The sequence below is a fragment of the Erpetoichthys calabaricus genome, chromosome 6 (genome assembly GCF_900747795.2).
Source record: "Erpetoichthys calabaricus chromosome 6, fErpCal1.3, whole genome shotgun sequence".
NCBI classification, from domain to species: Eukaryota; Metazoa; Chordata; class Cladistia; order Polypteriformes; family Polypteridae; genus Erpetoichthys; species Erpetoichthys calabaricus.
Genome location: NC_041399.2, coordinates 188,421,813 through 188,444,537, shown reverse-complemented (window position 1 = coordinate 188,444,537; position 22,725 = coordinate 188,421,813). Strand labels below are relative to the sequence as shown.

The window sequence follows — 22,725 nt, the reverse complement described above, 5'->3', positions numbered from 1 at the left end:
CCTACTGACCAGCTCAAAGCAGGAGTCACTCCTAAACAGAACACTGGTCAATCAGCTACTCTTCCTGAATCTCTTTTTTTCCTGAGACTGAATATAGGGTTACAATAATCTCTTTATAATATTCTTGTCATTTGTGACATACAGTATTTATTTCCCCACGAGAGAATCACCTTCCTTACTTTGTCTATCAGAAGTTCTTTGCCATAAAGTTGTTGTCCCTGTCCAGCAATGGGTTCCTTTCTTGAAGCCAATGCTGCTGGGATATTCTCTGCCCCAACATGACCTTGAAATGGATTGAGCTTGGCTGAGGGTGCTATATACTATAATATTAGAAGCGTTTTTAACATTATATAAAGCAATACAGAAATGCAATAACATAATTATTCCTACTGTTTTAAAAACATATTATTGTTAAAGGATAAGTTAGGTATTTTTCAAGTCAAAGTTATTTCTCCACTAACATGGTATGTATGCATTTGCCATGAGAAATTGTGTTCTAAAGTTAAGCATTTTCTATACATTTTAAAAAATATCTTACCCACACTGGCACTTTTTAATGGAGGAATTGGGGCATGAAGCACCACCGGAAAATAAACTTCCTTAATTATCACCACTCTCTCTGTATCTGCCACTGAGAAACACACCTATAATATGTTGTTGCTACCGCCAACATACATATATTTACATCAACTCTGACCCATTCACACACAACATTTTGGAAAAACTAGGAAATCAGGACACCCTTGATCAAATAGGGAAATGCAGCCAAACCAGCTAAATGATGATTGTCACGTACTATACATCATATCACCAAGCCGTTATTATTATGTGTGTTGACGTCACATACATATTACACAATCAAAAGTGATGAATATGGTGCACTGACTGTATTTTAGTTCCCTTTCAAATGGGGTCAATGCTACTTATTGAAGAAATTTTTTTTTATTATTTTTTGCCAGTTTATATCGGCTAGCTGTTGTTACTTCAGGTACGTCAGGTAAGGACAAACTTCACTCCATCTTGCCTTCTGTGCTAAAAGGCATTAACCCAATGAGAAGAGGCACTACATCCGGTTTTTGTATGGTATGGGTGCACATACATAACACATTTTGTCAATATAAAAAGGACATTTGCAGCGTTATCCGGTTTTGCTCATGTAAGCACTATACTGCACTCATGTTAGAGTTGTACACTTCTGTTGCATTCCAATAATGCCCAATCATCTGTGATGCCATGAGGTGGCTGAGAAACATTGTGTTCCTTTGGCCTGCATCAGCCCGTGATTCGTTTGAGAGAAAATGGCATTAACAGGCTTGATGGTGGTGTACATGGTGGATAACTTGTTGGTAAGTTAACTGGCTGAACAACTCAGTTTTTCTTATGGCCTGTACCATTCTTTGTAACCACAATCACGTCATTACATATGCTAGGTGATAGCTGATACCCACTCAGACAGTGGCATCTTATGCCTTTCCCTAACCCCCTGAATGCAGAAGAGAGGAGCTATAATACCGTGAATGATCTTGTGCTCTCAGTTGTGGAGCACAGCCTGATGCTTTTAAATGTAGATGACAGGGTCTCAATGCATCAGGAACAAAGGAGCTCTACCAGCCAATGAAGTTCTGCAGTATCGTGATTGCATATGTAAGAGGTTCATTGGCATGCTCCATATATGGAAGTTCCAGGGCGGAGTTTAACGTGTGTTCATATACACATATTTACAAGGTGATTGCAATTTATAAAGAGTAAATTGCATAGAAATGTGTTTACAACAGTTTTTTTTGTGGTGTATGCATTTTACTGTTTTGGGTGAGTGCATATTTTCCCCACTCGATTTCATGCAAAGTTTAATAAATGAGAATTGCGTAGAATTCACACTAAAACATGGCGTATGGACAAAACTAGAAATGCGCATGCGCACAAAATATTTCAGATAAAATAAAACTGTGTGTAAGCAAAGTGCTACACAATTTCCCTTTATAAATCCCAATCAATGTGAATATTAAAGCACATGCATGTGCCTACAGCTCCCCCCTCACCCCTCCTAGAATTTAGCCTATTTAAATATGCAAAGCAATATAAATAACCCCTTCCTTTCAGTGTTTAGTTAAAAGACAATGGCAAAACCACGTGTAAAAAAGAAGAATTTCAGCGAATGTGAAATGGAGGTCCTGTTCATTAAAGTGGAGGCAAGGAAAAGACATACTGTTTGGTGGCTTAAGCAGCGGTTTAACCAACAAAAGGAAACTGATAGAGTGACACAGCATGGGGGAGGCACTAAAAAGTTCAAGTTCAGAAAGTTGCACAATGTCCGAAATAAAAAAGAGTTGTAAATCAAGTACAATATAAATAATTTACAATTTACAAACACACATGCAGCAGATGTGGTATTACTGTTTATTTTGTTTCAAAAGGTGTTTTGTTACAAAAGGTGACCCCCCCACCCACCCCCCATACCAAGGATGTGACTCCAGGCGGTGATGGTGCTGCTGCAGCGAGCACATCTCTGGGCACTGTCTGCACACACATCCCTGCCCTGGAAGCCGTCGGGCGACCATATGACTGTACGCTGAAAGATGCAGTTTTGGAGCCACAAAATGCAAGAGTAAAAACTGTAAAAGATGTGGATAAAAGATTTAAGGAATATAAATGCTGTACTACTGTAATTATATTGGGAAAACTGGACATTGCAGCAATTTGCCTGTTGAACCATAGGGTAAGAAAATCTTATATATCTGGATGACAAGCGGATAATACCATCCCATACAGCTGGCATGGCGCAACACAGTGATGACTGAGAAATAAGCGATCAGTCAGACAGTTCACATTGAAAAGTTCCTGTGGCTAAAAACCTGTGGGTGGAGGAACAGATACAGCACAGTTCCTCAATGTCTGTCTTTGTAAAGTCGGCCCCAATTCAGAACACAACTCCATGAGAATAGCTCTTGGAAATTTAAATCGACTTAGAAACCAGTCATAATCAAGGGACTAGAAATCAGCATGATCTCTAAATAAGCACACTCTTCTAATTCTTGCATTTGCAATGTCTTCTAACGCTAAAGCAGCCATGGTGGTTGAAATAGTCTGGCCATTCCGATTGTTAGAGAATGACTATCAAGTGCTTTAAATTTGTAAACGATATGCAATTAATATCGGTGCATTTGATAAAGCCCGCATCATGGATGCAAATCTTAAAAAAAAGTGGCAAACTACACAAAAACAGTAGCACTGCTTTGACACTGCGTGCCATCCGTTTGCAAAACCAAGTAGGAACGTGTGTACATATAGTCTGAAGCTGCCGTGAAAATTGTGCGTAGCTTTATGCCAAGTTAAGTTTTTATATATTTCGATGTGAGTGTGGAAATAGGTGTACGCAGAATTTTTGTGCATAAAAAATGAACAAAATGCATGAGGCTCCTGATCTTGAGGGAATACTGAGGCTATTGATTTGCAATGCTTTGAACTTACTGAACAGAGGTAAATTCCTTGCTTTACAGAAAATTCATACTTAAGTAAACTTGATGCCTTTATGAACCTACATTTATTCTGCATCTTCAGATGTACACAATCTTGTAATTTATTTTTCTGAAATATCTTATGTTGCTGTCATTGTAATACTCAGGCATGTTTCACTTTACTATACTTTTTGACCCAGTTTTCATTATTTTCTAAATCCCTGATTGCACGTGTGTTACATGGGGAATGTAAATTAACCAAACTCAGACACAGGTATAAATATTCCATTCTATGAAAGAGGAGTTTATTTTGCCAAGTAGATGCTCACTAATAATCTTCAATGTATTATTTTCAGAAATAAAAAGAATGAAACAGCAAAATCATCTAGTGGTGCTTTTAATGCTAATAAACATATTGAATAAAATAAAAAGTGGCACACAATTAGATACTTAACTGAATTACTTGAGAAAAACAAGTTAGATTAACCAATAAATGCATATAATATAGTTAAAGATGAGCTGTGATTTTAATAAATTGGTTACACTGAAAATCTGTAGACCAGGACCAGTGATTTTCTTTAATTTTCTGCCAATTCAGGCTAGTCATTTTCAGATGAACAAAGGAATTAACCTTCTTTGTTAAAGGTGCAACTGTTTCTATTCAGGTATGATGCTGCCTATCACAATTAGTCTACAAATGTACTTGAATTGCAAGTATTTCTCTCAATACAGACATATATTTTCTCTAGTGCATACAAATTCCATTCTCATGCCATTATAACCTTGAGCTATTATATGCTTGCATTCTGAGTTTCCCAGCAAGAACACAAAATGAGTGTAAATGACTTTTGAAATCAAGCTATTTTAATTTCCACTTGTTTTCCTATATCCATTCGATCCACCAACACAAATGTTGCGGTGAGCTTATTTGAGTAGATGTCACACTGCAAGTGACATAAATCCTCATTTAAAACAGCCACTCTTATGACCAAATGTGTCAGTTGTCTTTAATTGTTAGCTATGATATGCTGTAATCTGCGGTGGGTTGGCACCCTGCCCGGGATTGGTTCCTGCCTTGTGCCCTGTGTTGGCTGGGATTGGCTCCAGCAGACCCCCGTGACCCTGTGTTTGGATTCAGCGGGTTGGATAATGGATAGATGGATGGATATGCTGTAATTCTTTCATGATTTATGGCCTTTTCTTCCCTGTTCAAACCCTTTTTCTGAAGGGCAGCATCTTGTGATGTAAGGCACTGGCAATTACTATTAGAATTCATTTTTAAATGACTGAAATGGCACAGTGGCTAAGACTTCAGATGTATGGGTTTGAATCCAAGCCTGATTGTTTTCTGTGTTAAATCAGCATATTTTCACTATGTATGCATAGATGTCTTTCCAACTACTCTGGTTTTACACTCATGTCCTAAAGACCAGTTGGAATGGTTGGTGACACCTGTAAATATCCTTAAATGCACTGCCTCCCTGTTCAGAAATGATTTCATTTTGTCCCCAGTGTTGCTTGAGAAAAGCTTTTAATCATTGTGACCTTCAAAAATCAATGGATTACTAGAATTAAATAATATGCTTTGTGCTGACTTGTTCTCCTCTTTTAGAATTATCTTGTGTCTTATACTGTCATTCCTCTTGTTTTCTGATTTGCTGAAAGACACTTTACTAAGGTTTGTGCCTTGTTCTTACCAACAGTATGTTTTTCTCATACTGTATCTCAGGTTTTAACTTTCATTCTTTTTATTTGTATTATTAAAATGCTAGTCTATCAATCAAATTAATCCCACAGTGGTTGGTCATCGTTTCCACATATTTACATAAATTCTATAGCTTATAATGCACATGCTGAGGTTCAGATGATGACAATACAGGAGGATGAATGTGAAGATTTTGAGCATCTGGAGTAGGTGCAGCCTTAAATGTAACTGTGGCACTACACTAGAATTCAAACCAAATAGTCTAAATAAACTAGTTAAAATGTTTTTTTTTTAACTTTATTTGGAGAATAACACATTAATACATTCAGAAAGTGCTCAGAGCTCTTCACTTTTTCACATTTTGTTATGTTACAGCCTTATGCTAAAATCATTTAAATCATTGTAGCGCGGAAATATGTGCATGCGGACTTTTTGTGCATACGCACTGTTTATACATGAGGCTCCTGATCTTGAGGGAATACTGAGGCTATTGATTTGCAATGCTTTGAACTTATTGAACCGAGGTAATTTCTTTGTTTTACAGAAAATTCATGTTTAAGTAAACTTGGTGCCTTTATGAACACTACATTTATTCTGCGTCTTCAGATGTACACAATCTTGTAATTTATTTTTCTGAAATATGTTATATTGCTGTCATTGTAATACTCAGGCATGTTTGATTTTATTATACTTTTTGACCCAGTTTACATCATTTTTGAAATCCCTGACCCTTATTATATGTGTGTTACATGAGGAATGAAACTTAAGCAAACTCAGACACATGTATAAATATTCCACTCTATGAATGAGGATTTTATTTATCAAGTAGATGCTCACCAATAATCTTCAAGGTATTATTTTCAAAAATAAAAAGAATGAAACAGCAAAATCATCTAGTGAACTTTAAAAATGAGTTTAATGTAGCTAGTAAACATATTGAATAAAATAAAAAATAGCACACAATTAGATAATGAACTAATTTATTTAAAGAAAACAAGTTAGATTAACCAAGAAATGTATATAATAGTTAAAGCAGAGCTATGATTTTAAAATGATTTAAATAAGTTTTTCCCCATATCAAGCAATATCCCTTGAATGACAAAGTGAAAACATCCATCCATACATCCATTATCCAACCCGCTATATCCTAACTACAGGGTCACGGGGGTCTGCTGGAGCCAATCCCAGCCAACACAGGGTGCAAGGCAGGAAACAAACCCCGGGCAGGGCGACAGCCCACCGCAGGGCATACACACACACAAACCCACACACCAAGCACACAGTAGGGTGCACACACACACTTAACCTGCATGTCTTTGGACTGTGGGAGGAAACCCAAGCAGACACGGGGAGAACATGCAAACTCCACAGAGGGTGGACCTGGGAAGCGAATTGGGTCTCCTAACTGCGAGGCAGCAGTGCTACCACTGCGCCACCGTGCCGTCCAATGTGAAAACAGGATTTTAGAAATTTTTGGCTCATTGATTGTGATATGAGTGATTTATATATGATTATTTTTGTTCTATAACTTTTGTCACTTTTTAGCAGTATAGGTTGCTGGCATGTAATGCTCTAAATAATAACATTCACAAACCCACTTACCTAGTTCAGGGTGACTATATGGAATATATTGCCAGAATTGGATGCAAGGGAAGAAACAACCATGGCAGTGTGGTGTAGTGGTTACGGCTTTGATTCAAATGCTGAGGTTGTGGGTTCAAATGAGGAAGTCACTTCACCTACCTGCGATCTCATTAAATAAAAAAACAAAAAAAAAATACAAAAAGAAATGTAACTAGTTATACAGTGATCCCTCGCTATATTGCACTTCGCCTTTCGCGGCTTCACTCTATCGTGGATTTTATATGTAAGCATATTTAATTATATATCGCGGATTTTTTGCTGGTATGCGGATTTCTGAGGACAATGGCTCTTTTAATTTCTGGTACATGCTTCCTCAGTTGGTTTGCCCAGTTGATTTCATACAAGGGACGCTACTGGCAGATGGCTGAGAAGCTACCCAGCTTACTTTTGTTTCTCTCTCTCTCTCTCTCTCTCTCTCTCTCGCGCTGACTTTCTCTGATCCTGACGTAGGGGGTGTGAGCAGGGGGGCTGTTCGCACACCTAGACGATACGGACGCTCGTCTAAAAATGCTGAAAGATTATCTTCACGCTGCTACCTTCTGTGTGCAGCTGCTTCTTGAAGCGACATGCTGCACGGTGCTTCACATACTTAAAAGCTCAAAGGGCATGTATTGATTTTTCACTGTTTGTTTTCCTCTGTGTCTCTCTCTCTCTGCTCCTGACAGAAGGGGTGTGAGCTGCCGCCTTCAACAGCTTTGTACCGGCAGTGCTTCGCATACTTAAAAGCCAAACAGCCCTATTGATTTGTTTGCTTTTCTCTCACTTTCTGACATTCAGTGCTCCTGACACGCACTCCTTTGAAGAGGAAGATATGTTTGCATTCTTTTAATTGTGAGACAGAACTGTTATCTCTGTCTTGTCATGGAGCACAGTTTAAACTTTTGAAAAAGAGACAAATGTTTGTTTGCAGTGTTTGAATAACGTTCCTGTCTCTCTACAACCTCCTGTGTTTCTCCGCAAATCTGTGACCCAAGCATGACAATATAAAAATAACCATATAAACAAATGGTTTCTACTTCGCGGATTTTCTTATTTCGCGGGTGGCTCTGGAACACAACCCCCGCGATGGAGGAGGGATTACTGTATCTCAAAAGGATAAAGATATCAGCCAAATAAGTAAAATATAAACTCTAGACAGCATGAAGTCTCGCAATGGGCCAGCTCATGTACACATTCAGAGGAATGGTATACTATGGTAAGTTAACTTAACACGCATCTTTGGAATGTGCTGGGAAAACCAGAATGTCGAGAGGAGTGCACAGGGAGCACTAGCAATCTCCACACAGACAACAACCATCCATTATCCAACCCGCTATATCCTAACTACAGGGTCATGGGGGTCTGCTGGAGCCAATCCCAGCCAACACAAGGTGCAAGCCAGGAAACAAACCCCGGGCAGGGCGCCAGCCCACCACAGGGCACACACACACACACACACACACACACACAACAAGCACACACTAGGGACAATTTAGAATCGCTAATGCACCTAACCTGCATGTCTTTGGACTGTGGGAGGAAACCGGAGTACCTGGAGGAAACCCACGCAGACACGGGGAGAACATGCAAACTCCACGCAGGGAGGACCTGGGAAGTGAACCCGGGTCGCCTAACTGCGAGGCAGCAGCGCTACCCACTGCGCCACCGTGCTGCCCAGCATAAGAGTTTCACCTCAAAATCTGGGTTTATGTCCCACCAACTGTGGTACACTGCTACCCATATATAGATATTTAACTTAAAACTACAATATTACAAAATTGCCAAAATATACATTTTAAATTGGGTAAAAGTAATATGTACAATGAACCATTATCATATTTTGATAATTATTTAGGTGATATTTTGTGTTTATTGGCATTTGGATCAGCTGTCTGGTAATAACTGGAAAAATGGCAAAAGCATATCTGTGATTTTATATGGAAACTGATTTTAGTTGCATTTTTAATGATAATTGATTGCCCTGATAAATACAGAGGTGGGCAAAATAGGTTTACAGTTGTGAACAAGCAAAATGTTTAAGTTTTTGTTAATTTTAGAACTTAGATTGTACCTAAGTACACTGTGCCATTGTGACATTCTTTTGAGTTAATAAAGCTATTCTAATAATCATAAACTGCATTTTTTTCCATATGAAAATCTGTAAAGCTACTTTTGCCCACCCCTGTATATTATATTCATTTTAAGAACAGATGACAAAACAGATTTTCATTTTGAAATAAATAGAACATGCTTTAATAGAATGTTCATCACAGAATCTGAAAACTACAATTTAACTTAATGGCTTTCTTTCTTTTTCTATAGAGGAAATATCCAATGCACTACAAGATTGCCCTGATTATTAACTACCTTGGGCATTGTATATCAGTTGGGGCTCTCGCAGTGGCCTTTTTGCTTTTCTTATGCTTGAGGTAAGTCTTTGACATGTTCTCTCAGATAGAGGAATGTTTACTTTGTTTAACTATCGCTTTTGACAAGATTATATGTAATCATTTTCAAACCATTCCCAACATTTATTGGTTCTTAACAAAGTGCTTTGGTTTTTTCCTTTTATCCATCACATCCAGTTCTGGAATTTCATTACAAAAGTCTTTTTTTATTCTTGCATAGGTGACTCTGCTGTTAAGGAATGAGTTTCAGTCTTTTTTTATAACTGACTTAACTTTTACTAGTTTAATACTTTGATGAAGATGGATGTAGATATTTTTCTGATTATGGGATAGGGGCAACATTGGTGCCAAAACCTGTAGCAGGCCACCAGCCACTGGTGTGTCAAATACAGAATATGCCTACATCAGTGCAATGTGCAGTTGTTATTCAGTCTAACTGTGCTTCTATATTTCTGACTATAGTCAGAAAATCTGGCACAAAGCACTACCTTCAGTGTCTTTTTGCTGCCTGCATGTTTCCCCCTTTTCTTCCTAGTAAACTACCTCTTCCAGCAGTTCATAAATACTGTTACAGTAGGTCGATCTGTAACTTTAAATTGGACTGATGTGAAAAAGTTTACTTTGTGATAGACTGGCTTCTTAATTGGCACTAGTGCTTGTTGCTGCCAGGATGCACATTCAGAAATTGATTGATAAACATCACTTCTTTGATCAGAATAAGAATTAAAGGATATTCTAACTAAAGTAATATGTTGAAAAGGAATAAGAAATACAGTGGAACCTCTAGATACGAGTTTAATTCGTTCCAGCACTGAGCTTGTATAGTGAATTTCTCGTATCTAGAACAAACGTCCCCATTGAAAATAATGGAAATCCAGTTAATCCGTTCCGCATCCCAAATATATTAACATAAAAATCAATTTTCCTAACAAATAACACTGATAAATTATATATACTGTAGTCTACCTTTAATAAATAACACTGGTAAATAATATAACTGATTATTAAAAGAATCAAAACAGGTGTCCAAAGTGCAGTAGAGCATTCAATAAATCTTTAATCCTTAAAACAGTTGTGAAGTGGAGGTTTAAAGTACATAAGAATAACAATCCTTTAACACGAGGTTAAAACGTCAACAGGAAGCAGTCTTCAAAAAACAGATGACAATCCCCGGTGCTTCTTCTCTGTTAGCGTCTCACCTGCTTCTCCCATGCGGGCTCTGCAACAGGCGAGACACTTAATGCAGCTGACCTTCTCTACACCGTCCTGCTTCAGCTGTTTGGCTCACCTGTTCAGCTACACGCGAGCCTGTACTCGCTCGCTCTCTCGCACCGACTTCCTACTGCTGCGGATTCCTGCCTCCTCCTGCAACCTCCGTTCTCTCTCCTCTCCTCTCCTCTCTTTTCTTTTACTTCTTCTCCCCCTTAACCGGCTCGCGCTTCTCTATATATGCGGGGAAGACATGGCAGCTGCTAGGGTTACCACTTTTAATACAAAAAAATAAGGGACGCATACGTATTGATTCAAAACGGGACGCGCAATTTCATTCTCAAATACTGGACGATTCCGTATTTTAAAGGACGGGTGGCAACCCTGCCCAGCCCATCAGCCACAGGACAAATCATGGATGTGGGCAGTTTCCCACCTGTGCACTTAGGTGAGAAACGCAGACACCGCAGATCGCCCTGCGGCTCGCTACAGCTACCACGCCCCCTCGCTAAGCCGCGAGCTATACCCACAGCCTGGCTCGTGGCTCGTTACGTGAGCCAATGCTCGTATTTAGATCTGAATTTTTCGCTCATACTTTCCTCGTATTTTGAATTTCTCGTATACAGAGGTGATCGTATCTCGAGGTTCCACTGTATTAACATAACATCTCATATCATAGCATTCTCTGATTTATTATCTGGGGCCAGAGCCTGTTTTGGCAGCACTGGACCCAAGGCAGCGACCAGCTGCAAATCGGCCACCAGTCCATCATGGAGCCCATTTATGCTCACATACATACTCAGACTTGCACAAACTGGAATAACCGTTTAGCGTAATCTGCATGTTTTTAGGGATGTGGGTGAAAAACCCACACAAACACTGGAAGAACTCGAAGCAGATTATGACAGGGCATAGGATTTGAACCCAGGACACTGGATTTGTGAAGCAACAGCAGTAACCACTGCATTACCGTGCCTCCAAATATAATATCTATAATTAAATTAAACTGCTGCTAGTGTTAATATCCATTACCTGGTAATAATTTTACTCTGTTAATAATGTTAATATCTGTTTATTTTTAATCAACACTGTATAATGTAACATATTGAAAGGATCTGATTAATCTTTTTTGTTTTATTTTTTCTGTAGAAGTATCAGATGCCTTCGGAACATTATCCATTGGAATCTGATTACCACATTTATCCTTCGAAATGTAATGTGGTTCTTACTTCAAATGATAGACCATAATATACATGAGAGCAATGAGGTAACCCACATTTCTCTAGATCTTTATCTTTTTTTGCACTGTTCTTGCAATTATTTATAATTTTATATTACACTGTATGGCCATTTGCTTTTAGTTACAATTTTGCATTATATGGCTTTATATAAACACTTAATATTTTTCATTTTATTTTTCATACTTACAGTACACCAGACTGTATATTGGTTAATTTATATTTCTGAGTGCATAGATATTAGCAATGACCTGCCGCTAGGGACATTTGGTGTATGACATTTATTCACTTGGCACAGACATGAAAATCATTTTCACTAGGGCAGTGTGGCCTAGTGGCTCAAGCATTTGACTTCATATTCTTCATATGATAAACTTGTAACTTCTAGTGCTCTGAATTGCAGACATACTCATACAAATTAATATGCTCCTCCTATCAGTAAGTAATGATGGCTTCACTTAAATAAACATTAAAGTACATAACAAATGGAACAGTAGCTACTGGTGTTCCCTCACAGCTATAGGAGACTGGGTTTAAATCCTAGACCCTGGCACAGCATGAGTAGAGTTTGCACGTTCTTCTCTTTTATGGGTTTTCCTCAGGGTACTCCAGTTTTCCTTCCACATCACAAAGACTTGAGGTGAGGGTAATTGGATATTTTAATAGGCCAAGTACAAGTACATGTGGGTGTTTGTGAATGTGACCTGGCACCTTGTCCAGTGATGGCTCTTGCCTTGCACATAATCAAATTCAAGTTCAAGTTTATTGCTGTGTGTACAAAATGAGATTCTTATATCTCCCACTGACTAATCTTAGTAGTATAATACAAACAAAACTTAATGAATATATCACCATACATTTAACACAACTTCTAAGAATAGATATAAGACCACAAAATAGCTTTCACAATATAAATGGATGTTGAAAAGTATCATAATCAGAGGATGAACACTGTTCCTCAATCTAGTGGTATCAGGTGCTAGATGTACAGTAAATACTTTACATTTGTTAGGACCAAGAAGGGAGTGAGTGAGTACAGTGGGTGGCTGATCTTTTTGATAATACTGTTTGATTTACGAAGGCATGTGATATATATATTATACTGTGGCAAGCGGCTGGGGGTGGTACCTAGCCGGGATGCCCGGAAGGACCGGAAGAGGGCTTACGCCTCCTCCAGACCACTAGGGGGTGGCTTTGGGGACCACAGGAACAGAGCTTAGAAGCTCAACCCTATAGGGGCCCATGGTCACCACCAGGGGGTGCCCCAATGCCTATGCAGCCCTGGCCCTCAGTACTTCCGCCACACCCAGACGTGCTGGGGGGAAGAAGACCAGGGACACCCAGAGTGCTTCCGGGTGCGCAGCCAGTACTTCTGCCACACCAGGAAGGGCCGGCGGAAGCTTATCGGGAGGTACCTGGAGCACGTCTGGGTGAGCATAAAAGGGGCCGCCTCCCTTCATTCGATGGCTGGAGTAGGGTGGAAGAAGGACGGAGCTCGGAGGAATGGAGGCGGTGAAGAAGTCATTGTGCTTGAGAGGCCTTGACTTTGGGGTGATTGGTGCTGTGGCACTGAGTTGTATGCTTCACTTATTGTACATAGTTGTAAGTAAATGTGTTGTGGTGCTTTAAACGATGTCTGCCTGTCTGTGTCCAGGCTGTTCCCCACCATATATATATATATATATATATATATATATATAGAGAGAGAGAGACTGTATATATATATATATATATATATATATATATATATATATATATATATATATATATATATATATATATATATATATATATATAATAATGTGTATGTATGTATGTATGTGTATATATATATATATATATATATATATATATATATATATATATATATATATATACGTTACAGCCACAACCCGAAGTTCAGCCAGTTCCTGAATTGGCCAGCCGTTTCGCATTTTGGCCACGAGGTGTGGCCAAAGTCCGAATTACTAGAAATGACCAGCATATATGCTACTTTGGCCGGCCATTTTGCAAAGTGACAAGAACTCCCTGGCCAAAATCTGATGCGCTGATGTAAGAGTGTCCGTTCAAGGTGCGAAGATGCTTAAAAACTTTCAGATGTAGATTCAGAAGTGAGTTTTCCATTCTGCACGAGAAACTGCTCAATACGGGTCTTGTTCAGAAAGTTGATACCAATTTAGACCGATTTCGCCTCACCCAAACACTAACCTTAAGGTCAATAAAATAGGTCCCTGATATTAAGTCACTATTTTAGGGCTAAAATGATAACAGAAATGTGAAACCTACTTATATACCTAATCTTAATTATTGTGAAACAACCAAGTGGCGTCTGGTATCTGAACAAGAGCCGCCAAGGCTACACTCGATGCAATTGCACTACTAAGTGCTCAAGAAATCGCTGCTCATGCCTTTTTTGCTCCAACTTTGGCCGATTGCCCCATGGCATTTCGCAAACTGGCTGGCCAAATCCCAAAATCGAGGAAAAGATTGGACATTGGCCAGACAATTTACAGTGACATTGGCCATTTCCCAATTTGGCCGGCCACTTTCTGCTTTGGCCGATTTCGGATTTTGGCTGTAACATATACAGTATATATTAGCTGTGTAAGGCCGTGCTGTAAAAAGCCCAGGCTCCTAGAAACTATTGAAATTGTCTGAAAAAAAATTGAAATGCAGAGTCGCTGGTTTCATTTTGCGGACGAGCTTGCCCCCCTTGTCTATCAGAGGCTAAGCGAGTTTCTCTCTTGTTTCTCTTTCTTCGGCGATTTTACTTTGGCTTTCTTTCAGCTTCATGTTGTAGCCCCGTACTTCTTTCTTCTTCCGACTTGTTAACTTGGGGCCGCCTTGCTGCCTCTTTGAGCTTTATGCTGTAGCCTCATACTTCCGGGCCAGACAGACCGACACACACACTTCCACGCGTATATGTTTATATATAAGATATGTGTGTGTGTATCCTGAAGAGAAGGGAGCTGTGTGGCATGTAACTTTCTGAGACAAATTCAGCACCATCTGCAGATCTGAGCATTTTCTGAGCAGGTGTCACACCAGAATATTGTACAGTTAAAGAGGGATGACTCACCTGTAGACCTATAAAATTTGCTGAGCATCAATGGAGACATCTGGGTTTTCCATAGACATCTGAATAAATAAATGCATGGGTAGGCTTTTTAGACAAGAGCAAAGTTGCGTTGTGCCCAATTTAGGTCATCAGTAATTATGACTTTAAGAACGTTAAAGCTAGTAACACTTACCAGAGCATCCCTTTCCATTTAGATATAGGTATAGTCTACCTTCTGCTTCCTGAAGTCTATGACCAATGTCTTGATTTTGCAAAAATTAGTTTAAAGGCAACTGTTTAAACCATCTCGTTATTTTTGGTAAACAGGAGTTCAACCTTTCGGCCCCCACAGTCAAAACTAAACAAGAATTACAGGAAGGTGGCTTAGCCCAATACCTGCGATGCTTCCAGCTTTCATTAGGATGGGGTTAGGAAATATGTAATACAGCTGCTGCGAACATCATTAAGTGCTATGTCTGGGAAACTGATGATTAGGCATTATCTCTGAATAACTCCAAATTAGGCTGAACAGGTTTAAGAATAATAATAATAATAATAATAATAGATGGACTGGTCGAACTTAAATATTAATACAACCAAATATAAATACAATCTTCTGTTAAACTGACTATGACTGCAAATTGGTTTAAAATCCTCAGATTAAAATTCAGTTCAATCTTCTTCTTCTCCTACAGCTATTCCCATTTTTATACTGGGTCGTTATTTTTTTGACTAGACTTCTCTAGCCGAAGTTTCAGCATGATTTTTATGGCCAGATACCTTTCCTGACGCCAACCCTCCAGTTATTATTACAGATTATTAGCAACAAAATAAGATATAGGGTGTAACTTATGATCAGTGCAATGTAAAATAAAGTTTTATTAGACAATGAAAATTTTGAGTGGGGAACAAAGTAAAACAGACTAATAAAACCGAATAGCACAGCAATATAAAGCTGTAAACAAATGTTCTTTTTATCCTCATTTGTCTGGAACACTCTGAATTGTTAATTGTGTAGTTTGATAGATGTTAAAAGCACAAATAGTTATTTCAGAGGACACAGAGATTGGTAATTTACGACATCTTCTGTTGTACAATGTTTTGTACATTGTTTTTCTGTACGTACAGATGTTATTATAGGCACCTTACTCTTATAATGTTTTTATATACTGTGACGGTGGTTGGGGGCTATGCCCAGCCGGGACGCCTAGAAGGATTGGGAGAGGGTATACGCCTCCCCCGAACCACGAGAGGGCAGCCGCCCTGGTTTGTATGGGGTCCACGGGAACTGAGCATGAAAGCTCAACCCTATAGTGGCCCGTGGTCACTGCCAGGGGGAGCCTGGACGACTGTGAAGCCCTGGACGTCAGCACTTATGCCACAATGGAGGTGCTGGCGGAAGGACTGCCAGGGATGCCCGGAGTGCTTCTGGGTGCTCATGTGGCACTTCCACCACACCAGGAAGTGCTGCAGGAACTTCATCATGGGGCACCTGGAGCACGTCTGGGTGTGAATAAATGGGACCGCCACCGTCAAGTCAGTAGCTGGAGTCGGGAGGAGGAAGATGAAGCTCGGAGGACAGGAATGGAGGTGGTGAAGCAAGGGAAGGATCGTTGGAAGGCCCGGACTTTGAGGGTGATTAGTGCAGGGGCACTGTGTGCTGTGCGGGACTGTGTTGGGGACTGTAAATATTGTGAATAAAATGCGTGTGTATTGGAACCATTGGTGTCTGCCTGTCTATGTCCTGGCTGAAGCTCCACAATACATAAAAATTACCTCTAGTGCTGGCATCAGCACTGTGTGAATTTCAAAATTTTTATACTTACTGTGCTCACAGTGTTTTTCTTATTTAGAAATCTGAGTTGCAAGTATAGTAAAGGCAATTTGTGTCTGTTGGCAGCTAAAAGTGTTTCTGGGGATGAGGCAGTATTTTATTGCCAAACATCATTTCAGAGGTGTAATTCTGAGGTAAAATGAACACTGGAGGAGATCTGGTTTGTATTATATTACAAACATATTGCTGTAATTTCTCAGGGCAGGGTTAACTGGAAAAGTCTAGGACAAAGAAGCCTTTCTCAAGACTAACAGCAGAGAGTTGAGAAATATTACACTATTAGGAAGAAGAGATATTCATATAACTAAAAGAGAATCATGTACATAATAAATCAATGATATCTGTATGAAGATGCCTTAATGTTTTCCTTCACATACATAGATGAAATTTGAATCTAATTTCTTGGATATAAAAATATCTTAATCAGCAGACCCCCGTGACCCTGTGTTCGGATTCAGTGGGTTGGAAAATGAATGGATGGCTATACTTATTATTTTATTCAATTGTGCTGTGGGGTAAAAACCCTAATTAGTTAGTGGTTGTCTGTCTATGACATACATTGCATGTTGTTTCATTCTTCTTAACTGTAACTTTAAACCCAACCATACAAATATGGCAAACAACATAATTTCTGTCCCTTATTTTACCAGATTTTTAATGATGACTTTTCCCCAAATATATAATTTTATAGACATATATAGCTTACTGACACTTAATTTTCCATTGCTAGGCAGGAAATCTGAAAAAGAGCAAGGCTAAATGCAGTATTACTTGAATTACATTTGCATTTTATGTTCAAGTTGTACTTCTGCCTTTTATTAGATAGATAGATAGATAGATAGATAGATAGATAGATAGATAGATAGATAGATAGATAGATAGATAGATAGATAGATAGATAGATAGATAGATAGATAGATAGATAGATAGATAGATAGAGTGATCCCTCGCTATATCGCGCTTCGCCTTTCGCGGCTTCACTCCGTCGCGGATTTTATATGTAAGCATATTTAAATATATATCGCGGATTTTTTGCTGGTTCGCGGATTTCTGCGGACAATGGGTCTTTTAATTTCTGGTACATACTTCCTCAGTTGATTTGCCCAGTTGATTTCATACAAGGGACGCTATTGGCAGATGGCTGAGAAGCTACCCAACTTACTTTTCTCTCTCTCTTGCGCTGACTATCTGTGATCCTGACGTAGGGGGTGTGAGCAGGGGGGCTGTTCGCACACCTAGACGATATAGACACTCGTCTAAAAATGCTGAAAGATTATCTTCACGTTGCTATCTTTTGTGCAGCTGCTTCCTGAAACGATATGCTGCAAGGTGCTTCACATACTTAAAAGCTCGAAGGGCACGTATTGATTTTTGATTGAAAAACAAACTCTGTCTCTCTCTCTCTCTCTCTCTCTCTCTCTCTCTCTCTCTTTGTCTGGTCCTGACGGAGGGGGTGTGAGCTGCCACCTTCAACAGCTTTGTGCCACGGTGCTTCGCATACTTAAAAGAAAAACAGCCCTATTGATTTGTTTGCTTTTCTCTATCTATGTGACATTCTGTGCTCCTGACAAGCACTCCTTTGAAGAGGAAGATATGTTTGCATTCTTTTAATTGTGAGATGGAACTGTCATCTCTGTCTTGTCATGGAGCACAGTTTAAACTTTTGAAAAAGAGACAAATGTTTGTTTGCAGTGTTTGAATAACGTTCCTGTCTCTCTACAACCTCCTGTGTTTCTCCGCAAATCTGTGACCCAAGCATGACAATATAAAAATAACCATATAAACATATGGTTTCTACTTCGCGGATTTTCTTATTTCGCGGGTGGCTCTGGAACGCAACCCCCGCGATGGAGGAGGCATTACTGTAGATAGATAGATAGATAGATAGATAGATAGATAGATAGATAGATAGATAGATAGATAGATAGATAGATAGATAGATAGATAGATACTTTATTAATCCCAATGGGAAATTCACAATATTAATTTAACTGTATATGAAATTTGCACCTCCCAGCCAAGTCAGGTACCAGCCTCTCTTCTGATGTTCAAGACGTCTGCTCTTATTTACTAAGGTGGTGATAACATGATAACACAGAGCACTGTTCAATGCATTTATACCATACGTTCATACATACATACATACATACAGCCTCAAATATTATCAATCCAGTTCCCAACACACATATTGAGCCATATTGTCGATAAGCACAAGCAGCCTACTATCCCATCCTCCCACTGCCAGAGAAACGGCAAAATGCTCTCCCAGCCTTGATTATCTGGGAGTGACGTACCCAGAGTTGTATAGTGTAAATAATATATTGTTATTTGGAACACATGCATTTCATGTGTGTTCCGTGTCTACAAAGATCTATGTAAGTGTAGCATAGCAGAAATGTTGAACACATACCTAAAAGACAAGCTTTTTTCATGTTTTAGTACAAACAACACAATTTTGACATGAAGTGTATAATGTAAGAAGACTGAAGTCCAAATATCAAATAAGCACTTTCACAAAAGGTTCAAATATTAAATATATATTAGCTCTGTTTCTAGCTCCATCCCCATTAAACCAAACACACTAGAAAACAGTGGTAGATGATCTGATTTGTGATCTTCTTTACCACTCTTCAGCAGCTTTATTAGTTGTTCTGAGGTGGATATATTTAAAATAATGATCATAACCATTATTTGGTTTTCTACATGAAAAAATACAGTACACAAAAATGTTCACAATTGTAGCAACCTCTTTCACAATACATTGGAAATCTCGATTTGAAGCTTAAATGGGGAATGTAAAGCAAAAGTCAAATACAGTATTTAATTGATTTTGCAGTTTTCAAGCTGTATCTGAAAAGTTTAAGAAGTGGGACAAAAAACACACAGAAAAAAGATCTTAATTCTTCCTCTAAGAAGGCAAATTTGCATATGTTTGGTTCTGTTGTGCACCATATAAGTCGAATTGGATCATCATCTGTGATATATTTGGGTCTCTTGGGTAGTAATGTCTTTCTTCAAATAGCAGTGTTCCATTTTTCATCCAAAGATTAAAACTTTCTACAACATGCACCTAACCTGGCCCTAGAAATAAAAAAAACAAATGCCAGAGTACTAGAAGCAACATTTATCTACAGAGAATTAAAACACAGGAATTATGTAGTGTTCTCCTTTCCAAAAAGGCCTAGAAATTATGCTAACAAGTTATTCTAGACCTCCTAAGATGCAGGCTGTTTTGCCAGCCCAGCCACTGTCTGTGAGAGGGTTGCACATTCCCATTGCGTCTCCTTTGTATTTTCCAAATACTTCACTCTTTTTTCATATCCTACAGGCTTTTTGAATGAATGGTGACTCTAAAATGTCCCTGTGTGCAGTGTGCGGCTTTGTGCACCATCCTGAATGCTGTTTTACACCTAATATTGTTTTGATTCTCTGACCCCTGATAAAGGATACACTTGGTTTAGAAGATGGATGAATGAATGGATGGAAATTTATGTATCTGGTGTGACTGGTAAAATGACTTCTTGCACTGACTGAATTTTTTTTAAGTCTCTGTCAGAAAACAAAAGTTTTCAAAGGACTTCTTTCCTATCTGTCTTTTAATAAATCAAAAATTCAATAAAGACTTCACCTTGATTTTGCTACCAGAAATATTAATCTCAATTGTTTTGCTTTTTGACATTACCAATAAAATGGTAGTAGTGTTTAGAAATACTAGAACTCAAACTCATATATTTTCTCAATGTTCCTAAAACAACACTTTAATATATCAGACAGGCTATAGCTTCATGTGAAAGCAAAGAAATATTTAAGACAAATCATTTCTTAATGATTTTTTAAAGACTGGCAGATGTGTTGCCTTATACAGCCTCTTTTACTGATATTTCAGATATTTGACATACCGTTCAGAACTAACAAGTTAATTTTGATTTAATGCCTCATTAATTTTATTATTCTCTTGAGGGACACTCTGATATGTGTTGTTCCCAAAGGTTTCATCAAGCTCTTTTCCTCTTTTTCATTTCAATCTTTCTAAAGAGTCTAGTTCTTTTTATATTTATTTGGTATTAATGTATTTTGCAGAATTTTGTACTTGCCTTTCCTAGTAACTGAGGTCAGTTTGAAACTTTTGTGTAAGACTGCTTGGAAGATAATAACTAGTGCTACAGTATGTGGCAGTGGTAATGGATGTAATCTTGGCCTTTTTTTAGTAAGGGACACATTATATGAATCCATTGTATATATAATAAGAAATACTTGTCAGCATTAATAATATGAAGCCTTTCAAAATGTAAGAAAACCAGATTTCAGCAACCTTGAATAGAAATGTTATTGAAAGAATTAGGCAGAGAAATGTAACTTGCTGTGGTACACACACAAAGGCAGATGGTGCCCATTTTAAAAGATACAAAAAACATCAATTTATTCACTTGACTTAAAAGATGAGTTCCTTAGTCTGAGTCAATATTCCAGCATTGCAACAACTGCACATCCTATATTATTACGTTTCAATTATTACTTTTTCTTTGTAGACAACAGCTAATACTAACCATTTAATAAACATCAAACTTAATAGAAATTGTGTCTCCTGAAATAAACATATATATTATATATTACATTCGTTAAACTGAAAATTAAACACACTAATAACAGATATTAGTGTTTTTGATACAAATGTAGTAATTAAAGTAACAGTATTGTCACTTGTGCAGAATACAGTAAATTCTTATTTGTTTGTCGAACCAAGACATGACACGTTTTCACCTTGAAAAAATAAAATACATAACTTGACTTTATTTAAGTAGATAACACATGTTTCAGTGATTTAATCACTTCTATCCAAAAAATCCTAATTTGTGCCAGCACTTATAATAGCATTATCAGCCCACAGTCATCTTATAAAATGTACCTGCAATAAGGTGATTGTGTCGCACCTTAACTCAAAACAAAAATGAGTTCACGTTCCTGTATGAACATTCACTCTGGCAATGCCAGAAAAAGAAAGTGGAGAAGTGGTGACCTTTAGCAATACACACCTTCAAATGCAATGTTCCAGTTAAGGAATTCTTCGGAGCTTTGCTAGAATGGTGAACCAATGGCAGCTTAAAACAATCTTTTACAGGGCTGTACAAAATAACAGAAACACCTAATAATATATTAATATCAAGAACCTAATAATGACAGGGGATACTGTTTGAACTAAAAAACATCTTCAGCTCTTCTTGAAATCATATCATACAAGTCCCAGATGGTGTGTAGAAGGGCACTGCACTGTTCTTCAAGATGTAAAGCCTCCAGTTCTTTGAGAGATAAAGGAAGTGAAGATCTACTTCACACTCTGCACTCCAGGTTCAACGTTATTAAGTTCTGGTGATTGGGAAGTCTACCTAACTCATTTGGCTTCATCCTGCTGTTCATGAAACTAATCTTGAATCAGTTAATTTGTGTATATAGGGGCATTATCATTCTACAATATTATAGCATCAAAAGCTAACAGTTTTTACACCATTTGGTGCACCTGGTCCTGTAAAAGGACCTTCTTAGCCATTACACGACCATACAGAGCAATTAGTAGACTCAACGATTCCCATGAGATGGCCGTCCATACCTTTATGGATTCCCACACCATGTTTAGCACTTTGCAACAGACATTGTAAGTTGAAGAAATTTGTTGGCTTTCTGTATACCCTTCCTGAAAATTGAATAAAAGATGACACAATCAGACTATATTACTTTTTTCTATTTCTCAGGGGTCCACATTTTGTGCTCCTTATATCCGACTATGCATCTTTGTTCACAAGCCTTGAATATTAGCAGTTTCTAAATGGCAGCATGGCCATAAATCCCATCTTTATGAAGCTCACGACATATACTTTTTCGTTGTCACCGAGGAGGTAATTCAATTTTGTGGTTGTATTTTTGGACTGTCCTTCTGTGGCATTTATTAACTATCTGTCCCTGTCAGTGAGTATCAGTCTTTGTTAATTCTGTTTGCCCATATTTTTCATATGCTGTCATTATTTTTCAGACTGTTTCCCTAGGCACATAAAATAATTTCTCAATTTTTGTGACGGATGTGCCTGCAATTTGCGTAGTACCTATTTAGCCTCTTTGGAATGCTCTTTGTTGCCACATGTTGCTTTGAAAACACACATATAAAAGTGATAATTGTCAGGCTGACACATACTGCTAATTGGC

At 38.3% G+C, this 22,725-nt stretch overlaps 1 protein-coding gene across 1 annotated transcript in view; it reads left to right on the top strand.

The window, feature by feature from the left end:
• Positions 1 to 22,725, top strand: part of LOC114653716 (corticotropin-releasing factor receptor 2) — a 245,983-nt gene that overhangs the window by 160,413 nt on the left and 62,845 nt on the right. Inside the window, exons 4-5 of the mRNA XM_028804182.2 lie at positions 9,106 to 9,212; positions 11,550 to 11,667. Of these exons, the coding sequence (XP_028660015.2) occupies positions 9,106 to 9,212; positions 11,550 to 11,667 (225 nt within the window). The remainder of the gene's footprint in view (positions 1 to 9,105; positions 9,213 to 11,549; positions 11,668 to 22,725) is intronic.